The sequence below is a fragment of the Raphanus sativus genome, unplaced genomic scaffold (assembly GCF_000801105.2).
Source record: "Raphanus sativus cultivar WK10039 unplaced genomic scaffold, ASM80110v3 Scaffold1839, whole genome shotgun sequence".
In the NCBI taxonomy this organism is placed as follows: domain Eukaryota; kingdom Viridiplantae; phylum Streptophyta; class Magnoliopsida; order Brassicales; family Brassicaceae; genus Raphanus; species Raphanus sativus.
The window spans coordinates 1-18,987 of record NW_026617148.1 but is presented as its reverse complement, the minus strand read 5'-3'; the positions used below and the strand labels follow the sequence as shown (position 1 = coordinate 18,987).

General features: G+C 36.6%; 3 protein-coding genes across 3 annotated transcripts; 1 reads left to right on the top strand and 2 right to left on the bottom strand.

The window, feature by feature from the left end:
- Positions 1-2,229: 2,229 nt before the first annotated feature.
- Positions 2,230-4,242, bottom strand: LOC108852663 (1-aminocyclopropane-1-carboxylate synthase 9-like). Its single transcript, XM_018626160.2, has 4 exons — positions 3,962-4,242; positions 3,741-3,872; positions 3,486-3,646; positions 2,230-3,396 (listed from the first exon to the last, which is right to left on the bottom strand). The coding sequence occupies exons 1-4, from the start codon at positions 4,106-4,108 to the stop codon at positions 2,424-2,426; spliced, it is 1,413 nt and encodes a 470-aa protein (XP_018481662.1). The 5' UTR covers positions 4,109-4,242; the 3' UTR covers positions 2,230-2,423.
- A 3,808-nt stretch (positions 4,243-8,050) lies between these two features.
- On the top strand, positions 8,051-10,508 carry LOC108848895 (pentatricopeptide repeat-containing protein At3g49740). The gene has a single exon (XM_018622349.2). The coding sequence runs from the start codon at positions 8,174-8,176 to the stop codon at positions 10,349-10,351; it is 2,178 nt and encodes a 725-aa protein (XP_018477851.1). The 5' UTR covers positions 8,051-8,173; the 3' UTR covers positions 10,352-10,508.
- A 1,044-nt stretch (positions 10,509-11,552) lies between these two features.
- On the bottom strand, positions 11,553-13,090 carry LOC108848394 (protein PHLOEM PROTEIN 2-LIKE A10-like). Its single transcript, XM_018621751.2, has one exon. The coding sequence runs from the start codon at positions 12,834-12,836 to the stop codon at positions 11,739-11,741; it is 1,098 nt and encodes a 365-aa protein (XP_018477253.1). The 5' UTR covers positions 12,837-13,090; the 3' UTR covers positions 11,553-11,738.
- Positions 13,091-18,987: the final 5,897 nt, after the last annotated feature.

Genomic DNA, 18,987 nt, shown 5'->3' with positions numbered 1-18,987 from the left:
GTTCTATAAATAAATACAAATACAATAATATAAATATATAATAAGAAGTGAGAAATACATATAACAGTTTTAAGCAATTGATTAATTATAACATGTAAACTATAAAACTATTATATTTAAAATAATTATATAAATATTTAGATTTATGATTAATGTTTAAAATATATACCACTAAAAATTTAAAATAAATATATTTTATATAAAACTGAAAACAAATATCTGCGCGATCAAAATACTTATAGAGTGGTTAAGCATGTATGTGCATACAAAATGTCTAGTAAAAATAAAAATCAAACATTGAATAAAGATTAGAAATTAAAAAGCAAACATTGAATAAAGATTAATTACAATAATGCATAGACTACAATGTCATCAGTCGTTGCATAGCATGCGGAAATTATGGCCTGAGATCATGAAGAGTTTGGACATGCTAATTTGTTGTTTTTTTTTGAGAAAAAAATGTCCATGTTAATTTGTTTCTTTCTTTCTCTTTTTTATTTCTTTTCAAAAGTGAAACTTATACTAGTAAGAATTTGGACAAATGTCAAACAATGACGGGAGATAATCCCCCATATGTGAATCTACGAACATGTTCTATCGTTATAAAAACAACCGACCAGATTGTGATTTGTTATAGATATTTGTGATCTAAATCTTATCGAGACCAACTCACAAATCTCAAAAATTTAATAGTTTTTTACTTGAGTAAGACCATACGTATGGTCGATAAAAGAGACGACAAGTTCTGGATGGGTCGTATGCAATTAAGAACATCATTGATTGCAAATTTCTCTAAACATACGAATATAAAAAAAAAAAAACATACGAATATCAACCAAAATTCTCAAAATCATTTTAACGTGTCTTTATTATTCTTTTTTACCTGGAGAATACCTTATGTTATATGGGTCGACGACCAAAGTAATGCTCCTCACATGTAATGATTTTTCTGTGGTTACATGCGGTTTCTCCGCGTTTCATACAATAGGGAACAAAATCGATATTAGATGTGTTGTTAGATTTGTTTTCATAGAAAATTGACAAGTGACATTATCTTTTATTTTGTATGATTTTGATTATTTCTTTCGTCGAAGTACCAACAACGCACATGGGATTTCGAACAATTTCTTCTTGAGAATATTCTGAAAAAGTAATATTTATTGTTTATCGTATTAGTTATATCATGTTTGAAATTCTACATAGTTAGTGTCATAATCTTCGACCGGTATATGATTAACCGATGTTGTCAAAAAATGATTAACCGATAACAATAGACTAGGATATTTGATAGTTTCTCGATTGGTATTTTTTTTGAATTTTATTAAATTGCTATTATTAAGAAGTTGACAAAATGAAATAACTACTAATCAGAAATTATATTCTTGCGCAATGACTATACCATTATATATAGGTTTCCCCAACCGAAAGAAACAGAATGATTGAATGTTATGTAGTGTATGTAAGTTTCTAACAATTGTTACCTAAGATCGACCTAACATACCACAATATAGCATGTCATTAAAAAAATGCAATTAACGAAAATCATGTTAGGTGGGATTTTATGGCCTAAAGCCACTATACCTTATAACCGGATTTTTTAAGATAATTAAAATCAGTCATGTGTTTTGTTTTTCAAATTCTAAGACTGTTTATGTTTCGTTTTACTATCCTTACTATCCATGGCTTTCAAAAACAATCATTTTTAGTACATGTTTGGTTCCATTGGACATTAAGTTGATCAATCACTAAATCTGAGTATTTGAATAAATTCATCCGCTTCCTCTGCTTTCGTTAACCGGCATTACAATTTCATTATTTAGGACTATTTAAAGATGCAAGTTACCAATTTTATAAGGTTATAAATTTATAATGGTATATGTTCTAACCTGCGTTAGTTAATGATCACTGGAGGCAAATGAGAATGTATCAAAATGAGAAAGTATTACACGTATTCATGTATTATTTATACGTGAAAATATATACCAACTTAACTTAATAAATGTGGAAAAGGTTCGAAATGAAGTAAATCAAAGTGAGTAAATTCATAGCCAACATTTATATAATGCAAAAGATATCAAACTTAAGAAACTATGAGATGTACTTATCTCTTACAATACACGCGCAGCTTGCCAGCTTTCGCTGACATTACAAGAGGAATATATATATAAATAGCCATTGCAAATACAAATCTGGATCCAGTGCACTTAACTAGTAACACTCATCCAAAAGAAAAAAATTGCAACAGGCTCTCAAAGAACCACACACATATGATTAATAAAATAAAATATAGTTATATGAAATGAGAAAGAATATAGTGATGTAAATATTTTGGAAAATGTTACATTTTCCAAAATATTAAAAAGCGAATTATTTATATAAATATGAAGATTTGTGTGCCTTAAACATGGGACGATGAATTAATTTCATCGTTCATCGGGTACACGGTCGGTCCATGACACCCGGAAAACCCAGTTAGAGACAGTCCTCTTCCTCAATTTCTTGATCCTCTCATGGCTGCTCTTTGACATCACTCTCCTACTATCAGTTGACTCCACGTATTCTTTGAGCCTTTTCATCGCCAAATCGAGTGTCTCTTCACTCATGTTAGCGAAACACACCCTAAACCAACCCGGTTCAGTACAATGACACGATGAACCGGGTGAAATGTTAAGTTTCACTTCGTATACAATCTTTTTCCATAGCTCAAGCTCTGCTTCGAATGTGTTTGTGTCCAAGAGATGTCTCATGTCGACCCAGCAAAACAAACCAGCGTTGCTTTTAAGACAAGTAACCCCTGCAGCTTCAAGACCAGACACGAGTTGCTTTTGACGAATCTTGAGTCTTTTCTGGTTCTCGTTGAGGTATGTTCCTGTGAACTTCTTGTCGGAAAGCAATGCAGAGAGAAGGTATTGTGTTTGGGAAGAAACGAGGCCGAAACTCGACATCTTTGTCGCAGCCGAAACAACTATTTCGTCGTTGGAGTATATTGCTCCAACGCGAAAACCAGGTAAACCGAGATCTTTGGAAAGACTGTAAACGACATGAACTCGTTTGGAGACTTCACTGTTCTCGAGTTTCTTGTCTTTTAAGACATCCATGACACTAACGAATTGTTCAAACCCAAAAACTGTACCTGAATAGATCTCGTCGCTTATGAGATGAATGTCTTTGGAAGTTATGAAGTCAACGAGAAGGTTAAGTTCTCTTCTGGTCAACATTGTGCCAAGTGGGTTAGATGGGTTGGTAACAAGAACTCCTTTGACTTTAAGATCAAGCTTCTGAGCTTGTTGATAAGCTTGTTGAAGAGCTGATTCTGTTATTTGGAACCCATTAGAGCTCGAGCAATGAATCGGTACGATCTCTGCTCCCGTTCTCCATTTCAAATCCCTATCAAATCTGTACACATAAAGCGAATCAAATGTCAGCTCATGTTTCTTGGGAGTCAAGTAAAGATTTAACCAACATAATTAGGGTTTGGAAATTACCCTGGATAGTAAGGAGTGGGTAAAAGAAAAGCATCGCCGGTTTCCGCTAGACAAAACATGAGAGTTTCGTTGGCAGAGGTTGAACCAGCAGCTAGGACAATCTTGCTTGGATCAAATGTTACTCTATTACCTCTTATTTCCTCCATAAACTCTGCCAAAGCCTGTGGACAGGTAAACCATATTAGATTAATTGTGTCTTAAGTTTTATATATATATTGGAAATATGAGGGGGTACCATTTTAGTTACTTAATTACCTTCTTGAATTCGGGTAGGCCATGATAGTCTTGGAAGAGAGCAAGTTCTTTGAAAATGGATTGGCCGTCCTTCTTGAGAGCGGCTGCGTCCGGATTCTTAGCTAACCATGTCTCTATGAGATCAAAACATAGCTGCATACAAAGAAAATCATATATTAAGTACCAAAAAATATTGAGTAATGATTTGTCGATTGGTTAAAAACTTGAAGTTATATATTTACCTGATTTTCGGCAAGACCCATTTGAATAATCCCATTAGGGTTCTTGATTTCGTCGTAAGGGTTCTTCTCGTATTCTTCCCATCCCAAGAAGTAGGAAGAGTCTTGTCCATGAGCATTGCTTGTCACTTTTGTCGACAACTGTTTCATTTTTTGTATATACAAAAGATTTTTTTTTTGTTTCTAATGAGAGATGACCAATGAAGAATAAGAGATTGGTTGTTGGAGAAAGAGATGTTGAATTAGGGTTTGGTTAGTTGGTGAAGAGTGAGATGTGGAATGTAGATGCTTGAGGTCTGTGGGATGTATATATACATTTTTTCCTTAGAAATTTTGTCTCCACATTTGAGAGACAACTTCCGTTTTTTACTTGACGTATCTAATAATCTATCAGTTATTATTATTGTCATTACGAGCTTAAACATTCAAGATTTTGGCACTAAAAATATTCAAAATACTGCTTCATTTGTTGTTTTAGTTTTATGATTTTTTTATATAAACTAAGATTTGGCTAATCTTACACAAATCTAAACATATCTTTTAAGTATATTTAAGCTAAATACCTCACTATCTTTTTCCATTTGAAAAAAGTTTGTGTGGACAGAAGAAACAAACCAAACCAGTCAAACCCAGATCACCCCAAACCATTCGGTCAAAAGTTCTATCAATCAAACAGTTTGGTCTGGATTGGTTTCAAATTGAACCGAATGGAAAAACCAATACGCTTATTTTATTAAATTACCTAAATATATTAGTAATATTAACTTTAAGGATAATTAACCATCTAACTTAAATAACTAAATATAATTTTATACATTTTACTTCTATAGAAAATACAACTAACAACAAAAGAAAAGAATATGATTTGTTTTCATTGTCATCGAAAACAAAATTGACCTATTTTACCGAAAAAATGACTTACGATTAATATACTAGGTTTGTATATAATAATTTAATTATTGAATTTATACTTTAATGTAATATTTGATTGTATGTTTGAAAAGTTAATAATTTGATGATCAAATGATGAATTGTTTTATGTCTCATAAATTGATTTTTCTTTAATCAAACTATAACAAAACTAAAAACAGCTTGATTGAGCTAAACTGGACACAAATCAAACCAAGCTCAAATTAAATAGAACACAAACTGAACCAAGCCCTATCCTAACCGAACTAATTTCATTGACTATAGACTATAACCAAATCTAACTGAATCCAAACTAACCCCAAAACTAAACAAGATTCTCACCCCTAGGAATGGCCTAACTAAAATAGAAGAAGTAGACGAGTGATTAAAATTAGAGCAAGTTGAATAAATATTACACAACGGTAGAAATAAATAGTAACCCAATTAAAAATGATTTTGTTTAGTATGTTGACAAAAAAAAATGATTTTGTTTATAAAACGCGTTTACTGTCACCGCCCATACCTGACAATGCATTACCGACCAAAACTATACAAAACCTGATTTAAGATCGACTGTCATGATGATGTGTTGGGGCTTTCACCTCTATTTCGCGAGTTATCTGAAAACAAAGTCGTTTTAATTTTTTTAATTATCACAGTTCTACAGAATATATTAGTAAAAAATACAGGGTATAGTTAAATATGTAAAAATGAAAAGATTATGACAAATATGCTAACTAAGTCTAAGAATCTGAATCTGCCTGTAATCACAAATATGCAAATGTAATTATTCGTATCTAATTTTGAATATACATATCTATAAAATACGTATAAATTAGTTGCTGGAAACAGATATCAACAAGATCAAGCTGGATATTTAGTAATATTAGCTCTCCTAAATAATAGACAAGCCGAAGAAAACGTAAACCATAATTACCGACAGAAAATGAATTTGCTCAACACAAGAACATGTAATGTATAATGATAGATCATTTATCAAACTAAATATATATATTCTATACAACTACAAGCAAGATGAAAGATCTTGTCACCACTATGTATAGCCGATAATATTCAAGGGTGGTTGTTCGTTTGTAAGTTTGATTCGTCAAATAACTAATTGATCTCAAATATTCTCTATTTGTTGTATGCCGCACATAAAAGAACAAAACAATTTGAAGAGTGGAAAGAGTTGTTACTATTATAAAAATCTCACACCCATCTCTAGCTCTCTAGAGTTATACACTCACAAACAAACTTCTGATTTATTAACCAAAAGATGTATATACAGTATATAGTTCGAGAATAATCATCCGACTATTTGTTTTCGAGATTGTATGAAAAGGGAAATATAGCTTAGAAATATTCATCAGATTTATATTATTTTGGATTGTTTTAAACAGATAAATGTTATTAATAATTATTAAAATAATTATTAAAACGATGTTCAACAAACATTTTAATTAATTTACGCCAGACATGATTGATTCTAAATTTATGATATGCAACAAACAATATTTGGTTCTCGCTGTTCCCGTGATTGATCATCTCAACTAGTTTCTCTCCTCGTTACTTCCTAACTAGGGTTTCCTGGCCCCGTCGGTTTGGTTTCATCGCGTTCGGTTTAGTTCTAATCTAATTCCTCTTTTCGGGCTGGGCTTCATTCACTTTCTTGGGTCATGGGTCCTTAATGGGTTTATTACTCAGGGCTTTATTTCTAAAGTGGGTATTTGTAATCACTTTTGCTACTATCTTTTAATTTAATGCACAAATCAGTTTCAAAAAAAAAAAAAAACAAACAATATTTGGTCAGAGTTGCTGGCTAGCAAACGAACGAACATGCCAATATATTTATTTGGGCCGTATTTAATCATAATCCGCTCGATCTGGAGAACTAAATGAGCCCAATATAGATCTAACTAATAAATATTCCCTCTGTTTTTTAAAGATATATATTTTAGGAATTTTTTTTGTTTCAAAAAGATGTATTTTTCATATTTTCAATGTAATTTTTGTCAACTAATTATGAATAATTATGAATCTCAAAAACATTAATTGCATTTCTTGAAATTTTATTGGTTTAGAAATATAGGAAATATAAAATAACAAAAAATTATGCACTAATAAGTAAATTTTAATATGTTTTATTAAAAAGTGTGAAAATCTCAAAACATGTATTATTTAAAAACAGAGGGAGTACTAAGCAAGAAGAAGGAACACGTATTTGTAGGGTTTGTCACCCTCGGATAGGGGATGAAGTGAACAGAGTACCTAGAGGAGATGATGAAGAAAATTAAGAATGTCATGGAGAAGAAGAGATTGGCAATGGTGAAGGAGGAAGAGGTTGGCTTAAGGTAAAAAGGAGAAGAAGAGTTGTGGTTCCCCGAAAAGCTAGATGTCAGAGACAACACATGAAGAAGAAAGTAGTTATGAGGATATGTGGGCATTGTCTGACAATGCCATCAAGTTTATGTCTCGGTTGCAAGCAGAGAGAGAGAGAGAGAGAGATCATTCATCGTAAGGGATAACCTTCAGGTTCATGTGGAGATTATTTGGTGATAGTGATGATTTGAACTCAAATAGGATTGAAGGACAAAAACTGACTTGTTACAATAATACAAGGAGAATATATCGCTTACGCTATTTTTGGTTTGGTTTGTTTGCTCTTGTTATGAGAGCGGCTCTACGTGTGAGAATATGCTTTTGTGTAGGAGGCTGGTTAATGTAGTGGTTTGAGATGGAAGACTTGGCAGGCCGGTTTGTATTAATCCTTTGGAAACAGCCTGTTCAAACTTTTTTTTTTTTTTAGCCTGTTCAAACTTCTTGCTTGGTCCTTCGTTTTCTTACAAGTTGTCTGCACGAAGAATCGTTTCCACCATGATGCGTTACTACTTACGCACATGTATGTAGTGAAAATAAAGATGACTCAATGCAGACCAAAGCACATGTATGTTGTGAAAATGAGGAAGAAGGACTTAACCTGGAACTTTGCTGACCTGTTTAACACTTTTAAAGATGCCTGTAATCGAGAAAGGCAGTGAGAAAAAATGCACTACTCGAACTGTACATAATGCAAAAATAAATAAGAAAAAAAAGACTTATCTATGGACTAAGACGATCATATATACATAACCTGGACCACTCAAGGAGGAGGAAGCTGCTTGGGTATTTTATCACTGCGACGGCAAACGACGTCGTTGCGCGGCCATGCGACGACACCGTTTCGTGTTTTTAATTCTTCTTATAAACCCTCCTCTAATTTTGAATAATAATGACCCAAACTCTCCGACAACGACACACAACTAGATGAGAAAAGCTCTATGTTTAACAGAAAGCCTATCACCAACCTCAACCACCTTGCTCGATCTCAACCGCCGACTAACCGCTCTCACCCGCTCCGGCTCAAACGCAAACGCTCTCAACCTCTTCGCCGACATCCACCGCTCCACAACCCTAAATCCAGATCACTACACCCTCTCCTCCGCCATCACCGCCGCTTCCCACCTCCGCGACCCCACCGTCTCCGGCGGCCAACTACACTCCTACGCCGTCCGCTCGGGTCTATCCCGCCACTCCCACGTCTCCAACACGCTTCTCTCCCTCTACGCGGGGACCTCACTACTTTCCCTTAAGAAGAGCTTCCTAGAGATCGAACACCCCGATGTCTACTCGTGGACGACGCTTCTCGCCGCGTGCTTCAAGCTCGGGGAAATCGATTACGCCTTCAAGGTGTTCGACGAAATGCCTGAGAGAAACAACGCCGCGGTGTGGAACGCGATGATTACTGGTTGTAAGGAGAAAGGGTATTATGGAACGAGTATGGAGCTGTTTCGTGAGATGCACGTGGTCGGTGTTGGGCATGATAAGTTCGGGTTCTCTACTGTGTTGAGCGTGTGTTGCTTGCGTTTCGGTAGGCAGGTGCATTCTCTGGTCGTAAAGGCTGGGTTTTTATCTGCTTCTTCTGTTGTTAACGCCGTTATAACGATGTATTTTAACGGCGGGGTTGTTAGCGACGCTTGTTCGGTGTTTGAAGAAGCTGGTGTTGGTGTTCGTGATCAGGTCACTTTCAACGTGGTTATTGATGGTTTGGCGGGTTTGAGAAGAGGAGAGCCTTTGCTTGTGTTTAGAGAGATGCTAGAGTCTGGTCTTAGACCTACTGATTTGACTTTTGTGAGTGTGATGAGTTCGTGTTCGTGTGCTGGTATGGGACGCCAAGTACATGGACTAGCTATCAAGACAGGGTACGAAGAGTATACTTTGGTTAGCAATTCGGCGATGTCAATGTACTCTTCTTTTGAGGATCTTGTGGCGGCGAGAAAGGTTTTCGAGTCGCTGCGAGAGAAAGATTTGGTTACTTGGAATACGATGATCTCAGGGTATAACCAAGCGAGGTTGGGCGAGTCTGCGGTGTCGGTGTACAAGCGAATGCATGGAATCGGAGTTAAACCGGATGAGTTTACTTTCGGGAGTCTTTTAGCAAGCTCTCTAGATTTAGATGCTTTGGAGATGGTTCAAGCGTGTGTGATCAAGTTTGGTCTCAGTTCGAAGATGGAAGTTTCCAACGCGTTGATCTCTGCCTACTCTAAGCAGAGTGAGATAGCAAAAGCTGATCTAATATTCGGAGGAGCTCCGAAGAAGAATCTAATCTCATGGAACGCGATGATCTCAGGGCTTTACCATAACGGGTTACCTTTTGAAGGTTTGAAAAGATTCTCTAGGTTGCTAGAAACAGAGGTTCTAGTCTTACCTGACGCGTATACTCTCAGCATTCTCTTGAGCATCTGCGTGAACATTTCTTCGTTGATGCTCGGGAAGCAGGCTCACGCTTACGTCATCAGACACGGGCTCTTCGAGGAGACGTTGCTAGGTAACGCGCTTATAAACATGTACTCTCAATGCGGGACTGTGCAAAAGTCTCTTCAAGTGTTCAACCAGATGTCTGAAAAGGACGTCGTGTCATGGAACTCTCTGATCTCTGCGTACGCGAGGCACGGGGGAGGAGAGAGCGCGGTTGTTGCTTTCAAGACGATGCAAGAGGAAGGAGAAGTGGATGCCGATGCAGCCACGTTCACAGCGGTTCTCTCTGCTTGTAGTCACTCCGGTTTGGTCGAAGAGGGGCTTGAGATCTTTAACTCGATTGCGAAACCGAGTGCGGATCATTTTTCGTGCTTGGTGGACCTTCTTGGTCGGGCGGGTTACCTGGATGAAGCGGGAAGCTTGGTGAAGAAGATGAGCGGGTGTAGGGTAGATGCGTTGTGGGGTTTGTTTAGTGCTTGTGCTGCTCATGGAGATTTGAAGCTGGGGAAGATGGTTGCTAGGTTGCTAATGGAACAGGAGAAGGATGATCCTTCCTCGGTTTATGTTCAACTGTCGAATATTTACGCAGGGGCTGGTTTGTGGAAAGAAGCAGAAGAGACTAGAGAAGCCATGAATCTGATTGGTGGAGCTATGAAGCAACGAGGTTGCAGCTGGATGAGATTGTGATCCGATTTGGTTTACATTACAAATATGTATATTTACTTAATACCGTATGTATTAAATGTGGATTAAAGCAAATCCCGTTCATGCATGCATGCTCTTGTAACATTTATTACAATAATAACCATAACACTGTAACAAGCATGTCTCCTCTTTGATTGTTTTTGCATGCTTTTATCATGTCTCAACTGGAACCCTTCGAAACGTAACAAGATCGTGTGATGTGAATAGATCCGTATATATAAAGTTTGCAAATCTATCAAACTTTTCGGTTTTTTTTTCTTTTCTTTCCCAAAATCGATCGTGTTATCGTTGATCTGATCAAATTCTCACGAGTTACATAGAATTTAAAGCCATATGTTTTCTCAGGAAAACAAATTGGTTACGTCGGATTCATCATCATCGCTATCTAGGTTAGAAACAGACATGACGTCAAAAAACGAGGTGGTACCAGCATTGCTACCTTTGCCGCCACCATATCCGTCACCAAAACGGTTGGTTACATCTTCCTCGTTAATGAGATATTCTTGTGTAATGAAATGGAGAAAAGCAGGAAAGAAACGAGAAGAAGAGAAAGATGATCCTTTTCTTATCGCGATGAGAAAGTGTACAACAACTGATGTAGAAACTGAAGATGACTACAAGGTTGTGTCGGAAGCAAAGAATAGTCTTAAGTCTCTAGTTTCTTGCAAAGCTCCTTGTGTTAGAGAATAGCTTCATACATATATTTTCTCTTCTATCTCTCTTAATGTGTTTTATATGTGAATATATACACCATTGCATTAGTAACACATTTTATCATGAACATACAAAGTCGTCGATTTTCTGAGCTTCCTAGTGCTTGATTTTAGTTATTGAAAGTTTTTTTTTTTTTTTGATAAACGTTGAAATGGATGTTGATTATGTGTACTAGTTTTCGGCGTTGGGATTCTCGGAAACACACATTTGAGATGTTTGCGTTACACATTAGATGTTGCAGTTTGAGGATTTTAAGCTAAAAGTATATCTCAAGTATAAGCAGAAGTTAGATAGATCAGATCAAATCAGGACAAGAGAGTGATCAACTTTGTTTTCTCTTAAATAACAAGAAACTTTCTTTGAACTTTTCGCATGAAAGAACGTATACGGCTATGGTTCTTGTCTTATCCACGTCAACCTCACTCAGCAACTATATATCATATTTATCCACAAAAACGAAACACAAACGTGAAACAAATAATGTCCCAAGCCTATCATTATCCAAATATCCAAATCCAGAACAAAACAAACAATCATTTTCTTCTACCAATCAAAAGAAAAAAACAAGCAATTTTACATCGAATTTGATTGAATCCAAGAATTACAGAACCAGAAGAAGGAAAAAAAAGAAACTGTGTCTTGTCTTTAAGCCTGATCAGTTTCTTGGAGTCAGTATCCAAGGAGCCTCAACAATCTGTAAACACATAGACAAACATAAACTATGCAGAAGCGATGATTTAACTCTCACGAATCTCCTCGTCTCGTTCCCTCTCTCTCTAACTCTCTCCACGTAACTCTCCACTTTACCATTCGCTCTCTCCACCAACACTTCTAACAACGATCTAACCGTCTCAAACGTCACCCTCCCGGTTAAATCCACCACGTATTTTCGGTTACTCGGTACAGACAGCGAATACGAAACCCGATCGATCCACGTAGGTGCCGGTTTAGATCCAACGGTCAGCGTTTTAGATAACGACCGGTCCGATCCCGGTTCCGTCGCTCCTCTTCTCGACGCTCTCACAAACGCTTCGACCGCAGCGTTACAGACCGTTACCAGCGTTTGCTTAACCTCGTCCTCGTGTTTCGGGTTGGTCAAACCGGCGAACAAATCGTCGAACACGTTGACGCCCCTCGTCTCGTCCAAATAAACCGAAACCGCCGTGCTGACGAAACGCTGAACGCAATCGCCGATCAGCTTTCTACCGTCGTCGGAGCAAACCGCGTCGCGCAATCTCGGATCGGAGAAGATGGAAGACTCGCCGGAGGAGGAAGAAGAGAGCGCGAGGACTAAGTTTCTAGCGAAGCTTCCGACGATCGCCGAAGCGAAACCCGTACCGGGTTTCGTGAACAGCTTATCCATAACCCGATCCGCGAAACCCGACCCGGAATCATCATCATCACCACCGGATCCTCTGAGCAGTCCCACGGTGACGGCTTGAGTGAGTCTGATCAGAGAAGAATTGAGCTCGTCGGATTTGGCGAGCTTGGAGACCTGCTTGAAGCTGTTTGGGATTTGGTCGGAGTCGGATCTGAGGAACTCCGTGAGATCCTTGGCGATTACGCTAACGGCTTCGGCGGAGTGAGAGGATGCTTCGACGAGGTTGAAGAGGAGAGCGAGGAGCTTTGAGATTCGCTTCCTTTTCTGGGAATGATAAACCTTAAAGACGCCATAACCAGTGGCTGCGAGAAGAATCCACTTTTTGTTTCTTAGAGCGAAACTAAAACCTCTTTTGCTTAACGCTGAATCCATATAACGCTATTACAGAACCGAAGAAGAAGAGAGGGGATGAATGTTAAGACATAGCTTTAAACGCTTTTTGTTGCTGTCGGTAGCTTATTATACCATTTGTCTCTCTCACTTTCATGGAAAAATCAGTGAAATCAAATTTATTGGAACAGAGCAAAGAGTATTAAAGGAGGAAGTGGGAATATCAAGATTCTCTGAGTATGGAAAAAGAAAAATATATTTCAGAATTGGATAAGAATTCAAATAATGACGTCAAAGCCAATAACGGAATTGTAGAGAGAGAGTTTGTGTATTATTATTGTGGTGCAGATAACTGCTCTACCAAGTAGATACGATGGAGACAAAGGTATGCAAGTGTGTATACATGCGTGTAATACAAGAACACAACGACTGGGTTTTACTGGAAGTTTCCAGCATGGGTGATTATGGAATCATCACCAGTTTCTTCAGAATCCATTGGAATAAATATTTAATACTCCCTCTGTTTCAAAATAGATGAAGTTTTAGGATTGTGTACAATTATTAAAAAACTTGTTTTTTAATCTAAAAAGTATCATTAAAATATAAATTAAAAATTGTTCAACCAATCACAAAATAGATTATATTTTATCATTGGTTACATATTTTTTGATAAAGTTAAAAAGTACATTGATATACTAAAACATCAACTATTTTGAAACATCAAAAACTCCCTAAAACATCATCTATTTAGAAACGAAGGGAGTATATACAAGTAATTTAAAACCCTTATCAAGAAAAGTGCATGGTCATGCCTCATCGTGTGAATTTAATAATGATAGGAACTGTAAAAGAATTATATTTACTTTTTCTCATTCATTATAATAAAATTGCAGTCTTTTTTTTTGAAAAAAAGTCAGATTAATAATTGCCAAATTAATTAAAATTGCAGTCTTTACATATAGTTTTATCATTCATTCATTATAACAAATTGAAGCTTATTATATTAATATACCGTTTATCCCTTTTCGAAGTATATTTCAATTTGAAGCTAATGGATAACAATGGCGGTGTTCTTTTAGTACCAAATGTCTATAGATTTTATATATGTAAAAGGAAGAAAATATCAAAGTTATATTAATACGAAATCACAGCCGGACACGTGGACGGTTTGAGGTGCTAGCGCTTTGGAAGAGGCGAGCCGTCGCGTCTCTTTGAAGTCAAGAATCTCATTCACCGTTCGTTAACTAGTGAACACCATTCCACGTGGCCGGCTGCATGTTCTTGGATCATGCGTACTGTGTTATAGGTAATCGATGGTCTCCAAAAGAGTGGGAGGATAGTATAATTCGCGCTGAACATCAATTGCAGTCTTTACAAAATTACATATATTGGAGTATGATTGTTATAAGATTCTGAACTGGATTCTTAAGAAATTATTAAATATTTAGATTAGTCCTCTCTCGAAGACGGTAGCTCGTTTCCGCAAGTGGTGGTAATGCTGGTGCGGTTTTGTTCAACTTCTTGTCTTTGTTTTTGGTGCAGTGGCAATGATATCTCTTTTTTTTTGGTGGGTGCATGCTTGGAGGCGATAGCTTCCTCTCATGCTACAGCTAAAACGCATAGTGGTTAGTAGCTCATTTTGCAACTAGAAGTGAGAACGGATAACTTGACTTATCAATCCATCTTCTAATCATGGAAGAAAACTGAATTATGTATGGCTTTTTGGTTTAGTGTTAGATAAGGACACTACTATTTTTTAACACTGGAGATGAGGCAATCCATGAAAGAAAGGAAAAAAAACTTTAAAAAGATTTTATACTAGACCAAGGGGTCATTTTTTTTGAAATTGTTCTCCAAGAACCCCAACTAATTTCTTTGAAATTCATACTTTTTATCATAAATGTTCCGTTTGCTGCAAAATGAACCAGCCAAATAGGATTATCTGGTTCTAACGGATTGGATCATTTTGTAGATCAATTTGTTTTCTAGATATCTTACTAAACGGTTACAAGACTAGCATATATGGAGAAATAAGATTTAAACCATTTTATCGAGGAAATATAGAATGGGATTATATAGTTTGAGAGATATCTAATATTATATGATAAGTCGCATGTAGAAATAATTTGTCGATCCAATTTTAATTTCAATCATTTATTTATTTTTAATATTCTTATTAATTTTTATGATATATTTTCTTTTTGGATTTATATTTTCCTTTCAATTTTTCTGTATATATTCATAAAAGTATTCCTTATTAATCTTATTTTTTATTTCTTTCCAAATTTAGAGATGCATATATTTATTTCCCAAAATTTTAACCTTTACAGTTTCAATATCTCTCTCTTTTCCTCTATCTCTCATGCGCCGCCGGCCATTTTCGTGTAATTCTCGATCTTCAAACTTTTAACTCTAATGTTTTATTTCGTCGCAAATAATTCGTTTTTAAAAAACATATTTTTGGCCAAAACCTATATCCATTCTTGATCTCGATCTTGTCATCTGTCTCCTTCTTGATCCCCTCCTAAAGGCCAAGGTTAGGATTTGATTGCCCATTTTCCATATTTGGTTCATAACTCCTTCCATTAGTCTAACATATTATATAGTATAGTACTAACTCTTGCTTGCTAGATCTAGATTGTTGATTGCTGCAACGATATCATAATATAAATTATGTTGATATATCTAAAACCAAATTTGGTTAATGTAATTTTTAAATTTATAAATTATGCTTACTGATTGAGAACAAGGAACTTAATGACTGATCTAAATTAGCGGCATTTAGGTGCTATATTGTAACCAATAGTACTATTTTCATGTTATACAGTATTTTATGCAGATTTATATAATTCGAGCACATAATAGCATTTAGACGGATATTATGCAGTCTATGCGGATGTCTAGGCAAATTTTAGGGCTTATTGCAAAAGTGACTCAAAACTTGAATTCAAACAGAAAACTAACCTTTTCTTTTGACTCATTTTTTTTTTGAGTTTTTAACCCCACATCTGCATTTTATCTACGAAAATGCCATTAACCCTTTTTTTTTTTTTTTTTCGAAAATGGCTTCTTTACTGTCTCAACCTCATTTTCTTCAAGTATTTACAATATTGCCACTGCCATGAATAGTGGGAACAACCTTGTACGAACTGTTTGGAGCTTTTAATGCCCTTTAATGCACGTAAATCTCTTTACACTCTCTCTGTTTCAATTGTTATGAACTAAAAACAACATTTCTTTCACTTTCTCTCCATATTCATCCAAAAAACTGAAGCTTTTGATTCAAAATTGTTTGGAGCCATATTTCTTTCGTTTTGACTTACGGTTGCTTTCGTTTGAGGTTCTGGGTGGTTGGAGAAGACCCTGTGTGCAAACAAAGTCATCTCACCTAGTTGAAGGTACGAATTTGAATTTTTTTCAAAATCTGTTCGCGTAGAAGACTTACAAGTAAGTCATCTGTATGTAGAAGACTTACTGATGAGTCTTCTGGTCAAACGGACGACTTAAACTAAGTCGTCCAGCTTTGTTTGGTGAAAAAAAACAGTCCAGACGACTTATATATAAGTCGTCTACGAGAAACAGGCTAGTTTTGCATTTGACCGAATCGTGTCAGATCTTTGACTATTTCTGGACGACTTATAATTCAGTCGTCTCTCGGAAAGTTAAAATTTCAATATTTTATTAAACTAGACGACTTACGTGTAAGTCGTCTTAGGTTAGTTTTGTAGTTGAAAAATAAAACTTCATAATTTAATTTTTACCAGACGACATAATATAAAGTCGTCCCGTCAGAAGACTTAATTTAAAGTCGTCCGGGGAAAGCAAAGTCGTCCAGAATTTTTCCCAATTAAGTCGTCCAAACCTTGCTTATCCCGGACGACCTTAAATTAAGTCGTCTAGCTGGACGACTTTTAGTTAAGTCGTCTGGAGAAAGTTAAATTTCAAGTTTTATTTTTCAATTACAAAACTAACCTGGGACGACTTACGTGTAAGTCGTCTAGTTTGAATAAAATATTGAAATTTTTACTTTCCAGAGACGACTGATTTATAAGTCGTCCAGAAATAGTCAAAGATCTGACACGATTCGGTCAAATGCAAAACTAGCCCGTTTTTCGTAGACGACTTATATATAAGTCGTCTGAATTTTTTTTTTAACAAACAAAGCCGGACGACTTAGAATTAAGTCGTCCCTTTTAATTTTCAATTGCAAAAGTGACCTCTTTAGACGACTTACCTTTAAGTCTTCTGGACGACTTAAATCTAAGTCGTCTGCGATAATGTTTGTTGAACTTCTTCATTTTCTCTATGTTTACTAATGTGTTTTATTTTGAATATTTGCAGATGATTTTTAAGTTACATGCAGTGTATGGAGAATGGTTGTTGAGAGATTTCCGTTGGGATTTTGTGGTTGATGATCTCAAAGGAGCAAGATTGTTTTTATTGAATGAAGATTCAACACATGCTGAACTTGTTGCAATGGCTCAAGAAGATTATAACCTGGACAAGAGATCAGTGACTGTGGAGATTAGCTACTCATTACCAGCAGAAATGATGATGACTCCAAGCAGTCCTCCCATTCATGTTACAAGTGATAGACAAGTTCGAAACTTGCTCGAGATACTCAAAACGCATAGAGTATGTCTTTGTGTATCAAGCCGCAGCAAGGTGGAAACGGTTTCAGAGAAAAGAGAAGAAGCTGGTGATAATGATGAAGCTGGTGAATGGGAAGAAGATGTTGGTGATAATGATGAAGCTGGTGAATGGGAAGAAGATGTTGGTGATAATGATGAGGCTGATGAATGTTTTGAAGATGTTGGTGATAATGAGTCTGTTGAAGATGAAAATCAAGATGGGGAGGAGGAAAATGGGGAGGAGGAAAATGGGGAGGAGGATGCTGATAACACTATTGTTGGTGAAACGGATCAGAATGGTGGGGATTACAGTCTTTATGGAAAGGTTCTAGATGAGGACGAGGAAGATGATGATAATATTTGTTTTGAAGAAATTGAAAAGACATATGCTAAGACAAATGCTATTGAAGGAGGAAAATCGGATTGTACCAGCATCTATGTCAACCAGAGTTTTGTTAGCAAGGATGCACTGCTTTCAGAGCTGCGGTTGACAGCAGTGAGGGGTAGGTTTTCTTTCAGAATATACAAATCAACAAAAACTCTCCTTGTGGCAATATGTCGGGTTAGCGGTTGTGGATGGAAGATCAGAGCGAGTGTGAAACATGGGTCAAACACGTTTTGGGTAACAAAGTATGTGGAAAAACATTTATGCTCAATTGGAGACCGAATCGCTCAGCGGAGACACTGTACTCCAAAGTATGTTGGTAGTCTTTTCATTGATCGTGTTGGGATCATTGATGGGATAACTCCACAGCATATCACTGATGCAATGAAGAACATGTTTGGCATGACGCTTGATTACACCACTTCATACAGAGCACTGTTATATGCACAGAAATTGGTGAGAGGATCAGCAGAAGAAGGGTATTCGCGTCTGCCTTCATATCTCGAGCAAATCTCCATTGCAAATCCTGATTCTATCACGGCTATAGAACTTGATTCTGAGAAAAGATTTAAGTATCTATTTCTCTCTTTTGGAGCTTCTATCAAAGGTTTTAAGTATCAGAGAAGGGTCATTGTGGTGGATGGAACTCACCTAAGTGGAAAGTATGGAGGTGTTATGTTAGTTGCAGCCGCACAAGATGGCAATTTTCAGATATTCCCATTGGCTTTTGGGATCGTGGATGCTGAAGATGAACCTTCTTGGGAATGGTTTTTCACAAAATTGGCTAGTTGTATATCTCATGACAAGCCTCTGGTGATAGTCTCTGACCGGCACGCGGCCATTAAAAGTGCGTGTGAGAAGGTGTTTCCTTGGGCAACCCGAGGAATATGTTATTATCACCTTCAAGATAACATTGTCAAAAAGTTTAAAGGGAAACATCTCATGTACTTGGTGAAAGGGGCTGCTTATGCGCACACGGTTCACGATTTTAACCGGTACATGGCTGAGATACGGAGTGCAAACCCGGAACTTGCAACGTATTTGGAGAAGGCCGACGCCAAGCTATGGTCAAGGGTTTATTGTAAGGGGAACAGGTTCAACATAAAAACAAGCAACATCGCTGAATCTATTAATTCCGCACTGAAGCGAGCAAGAGGATTTCCGATTCCGTTCCTGC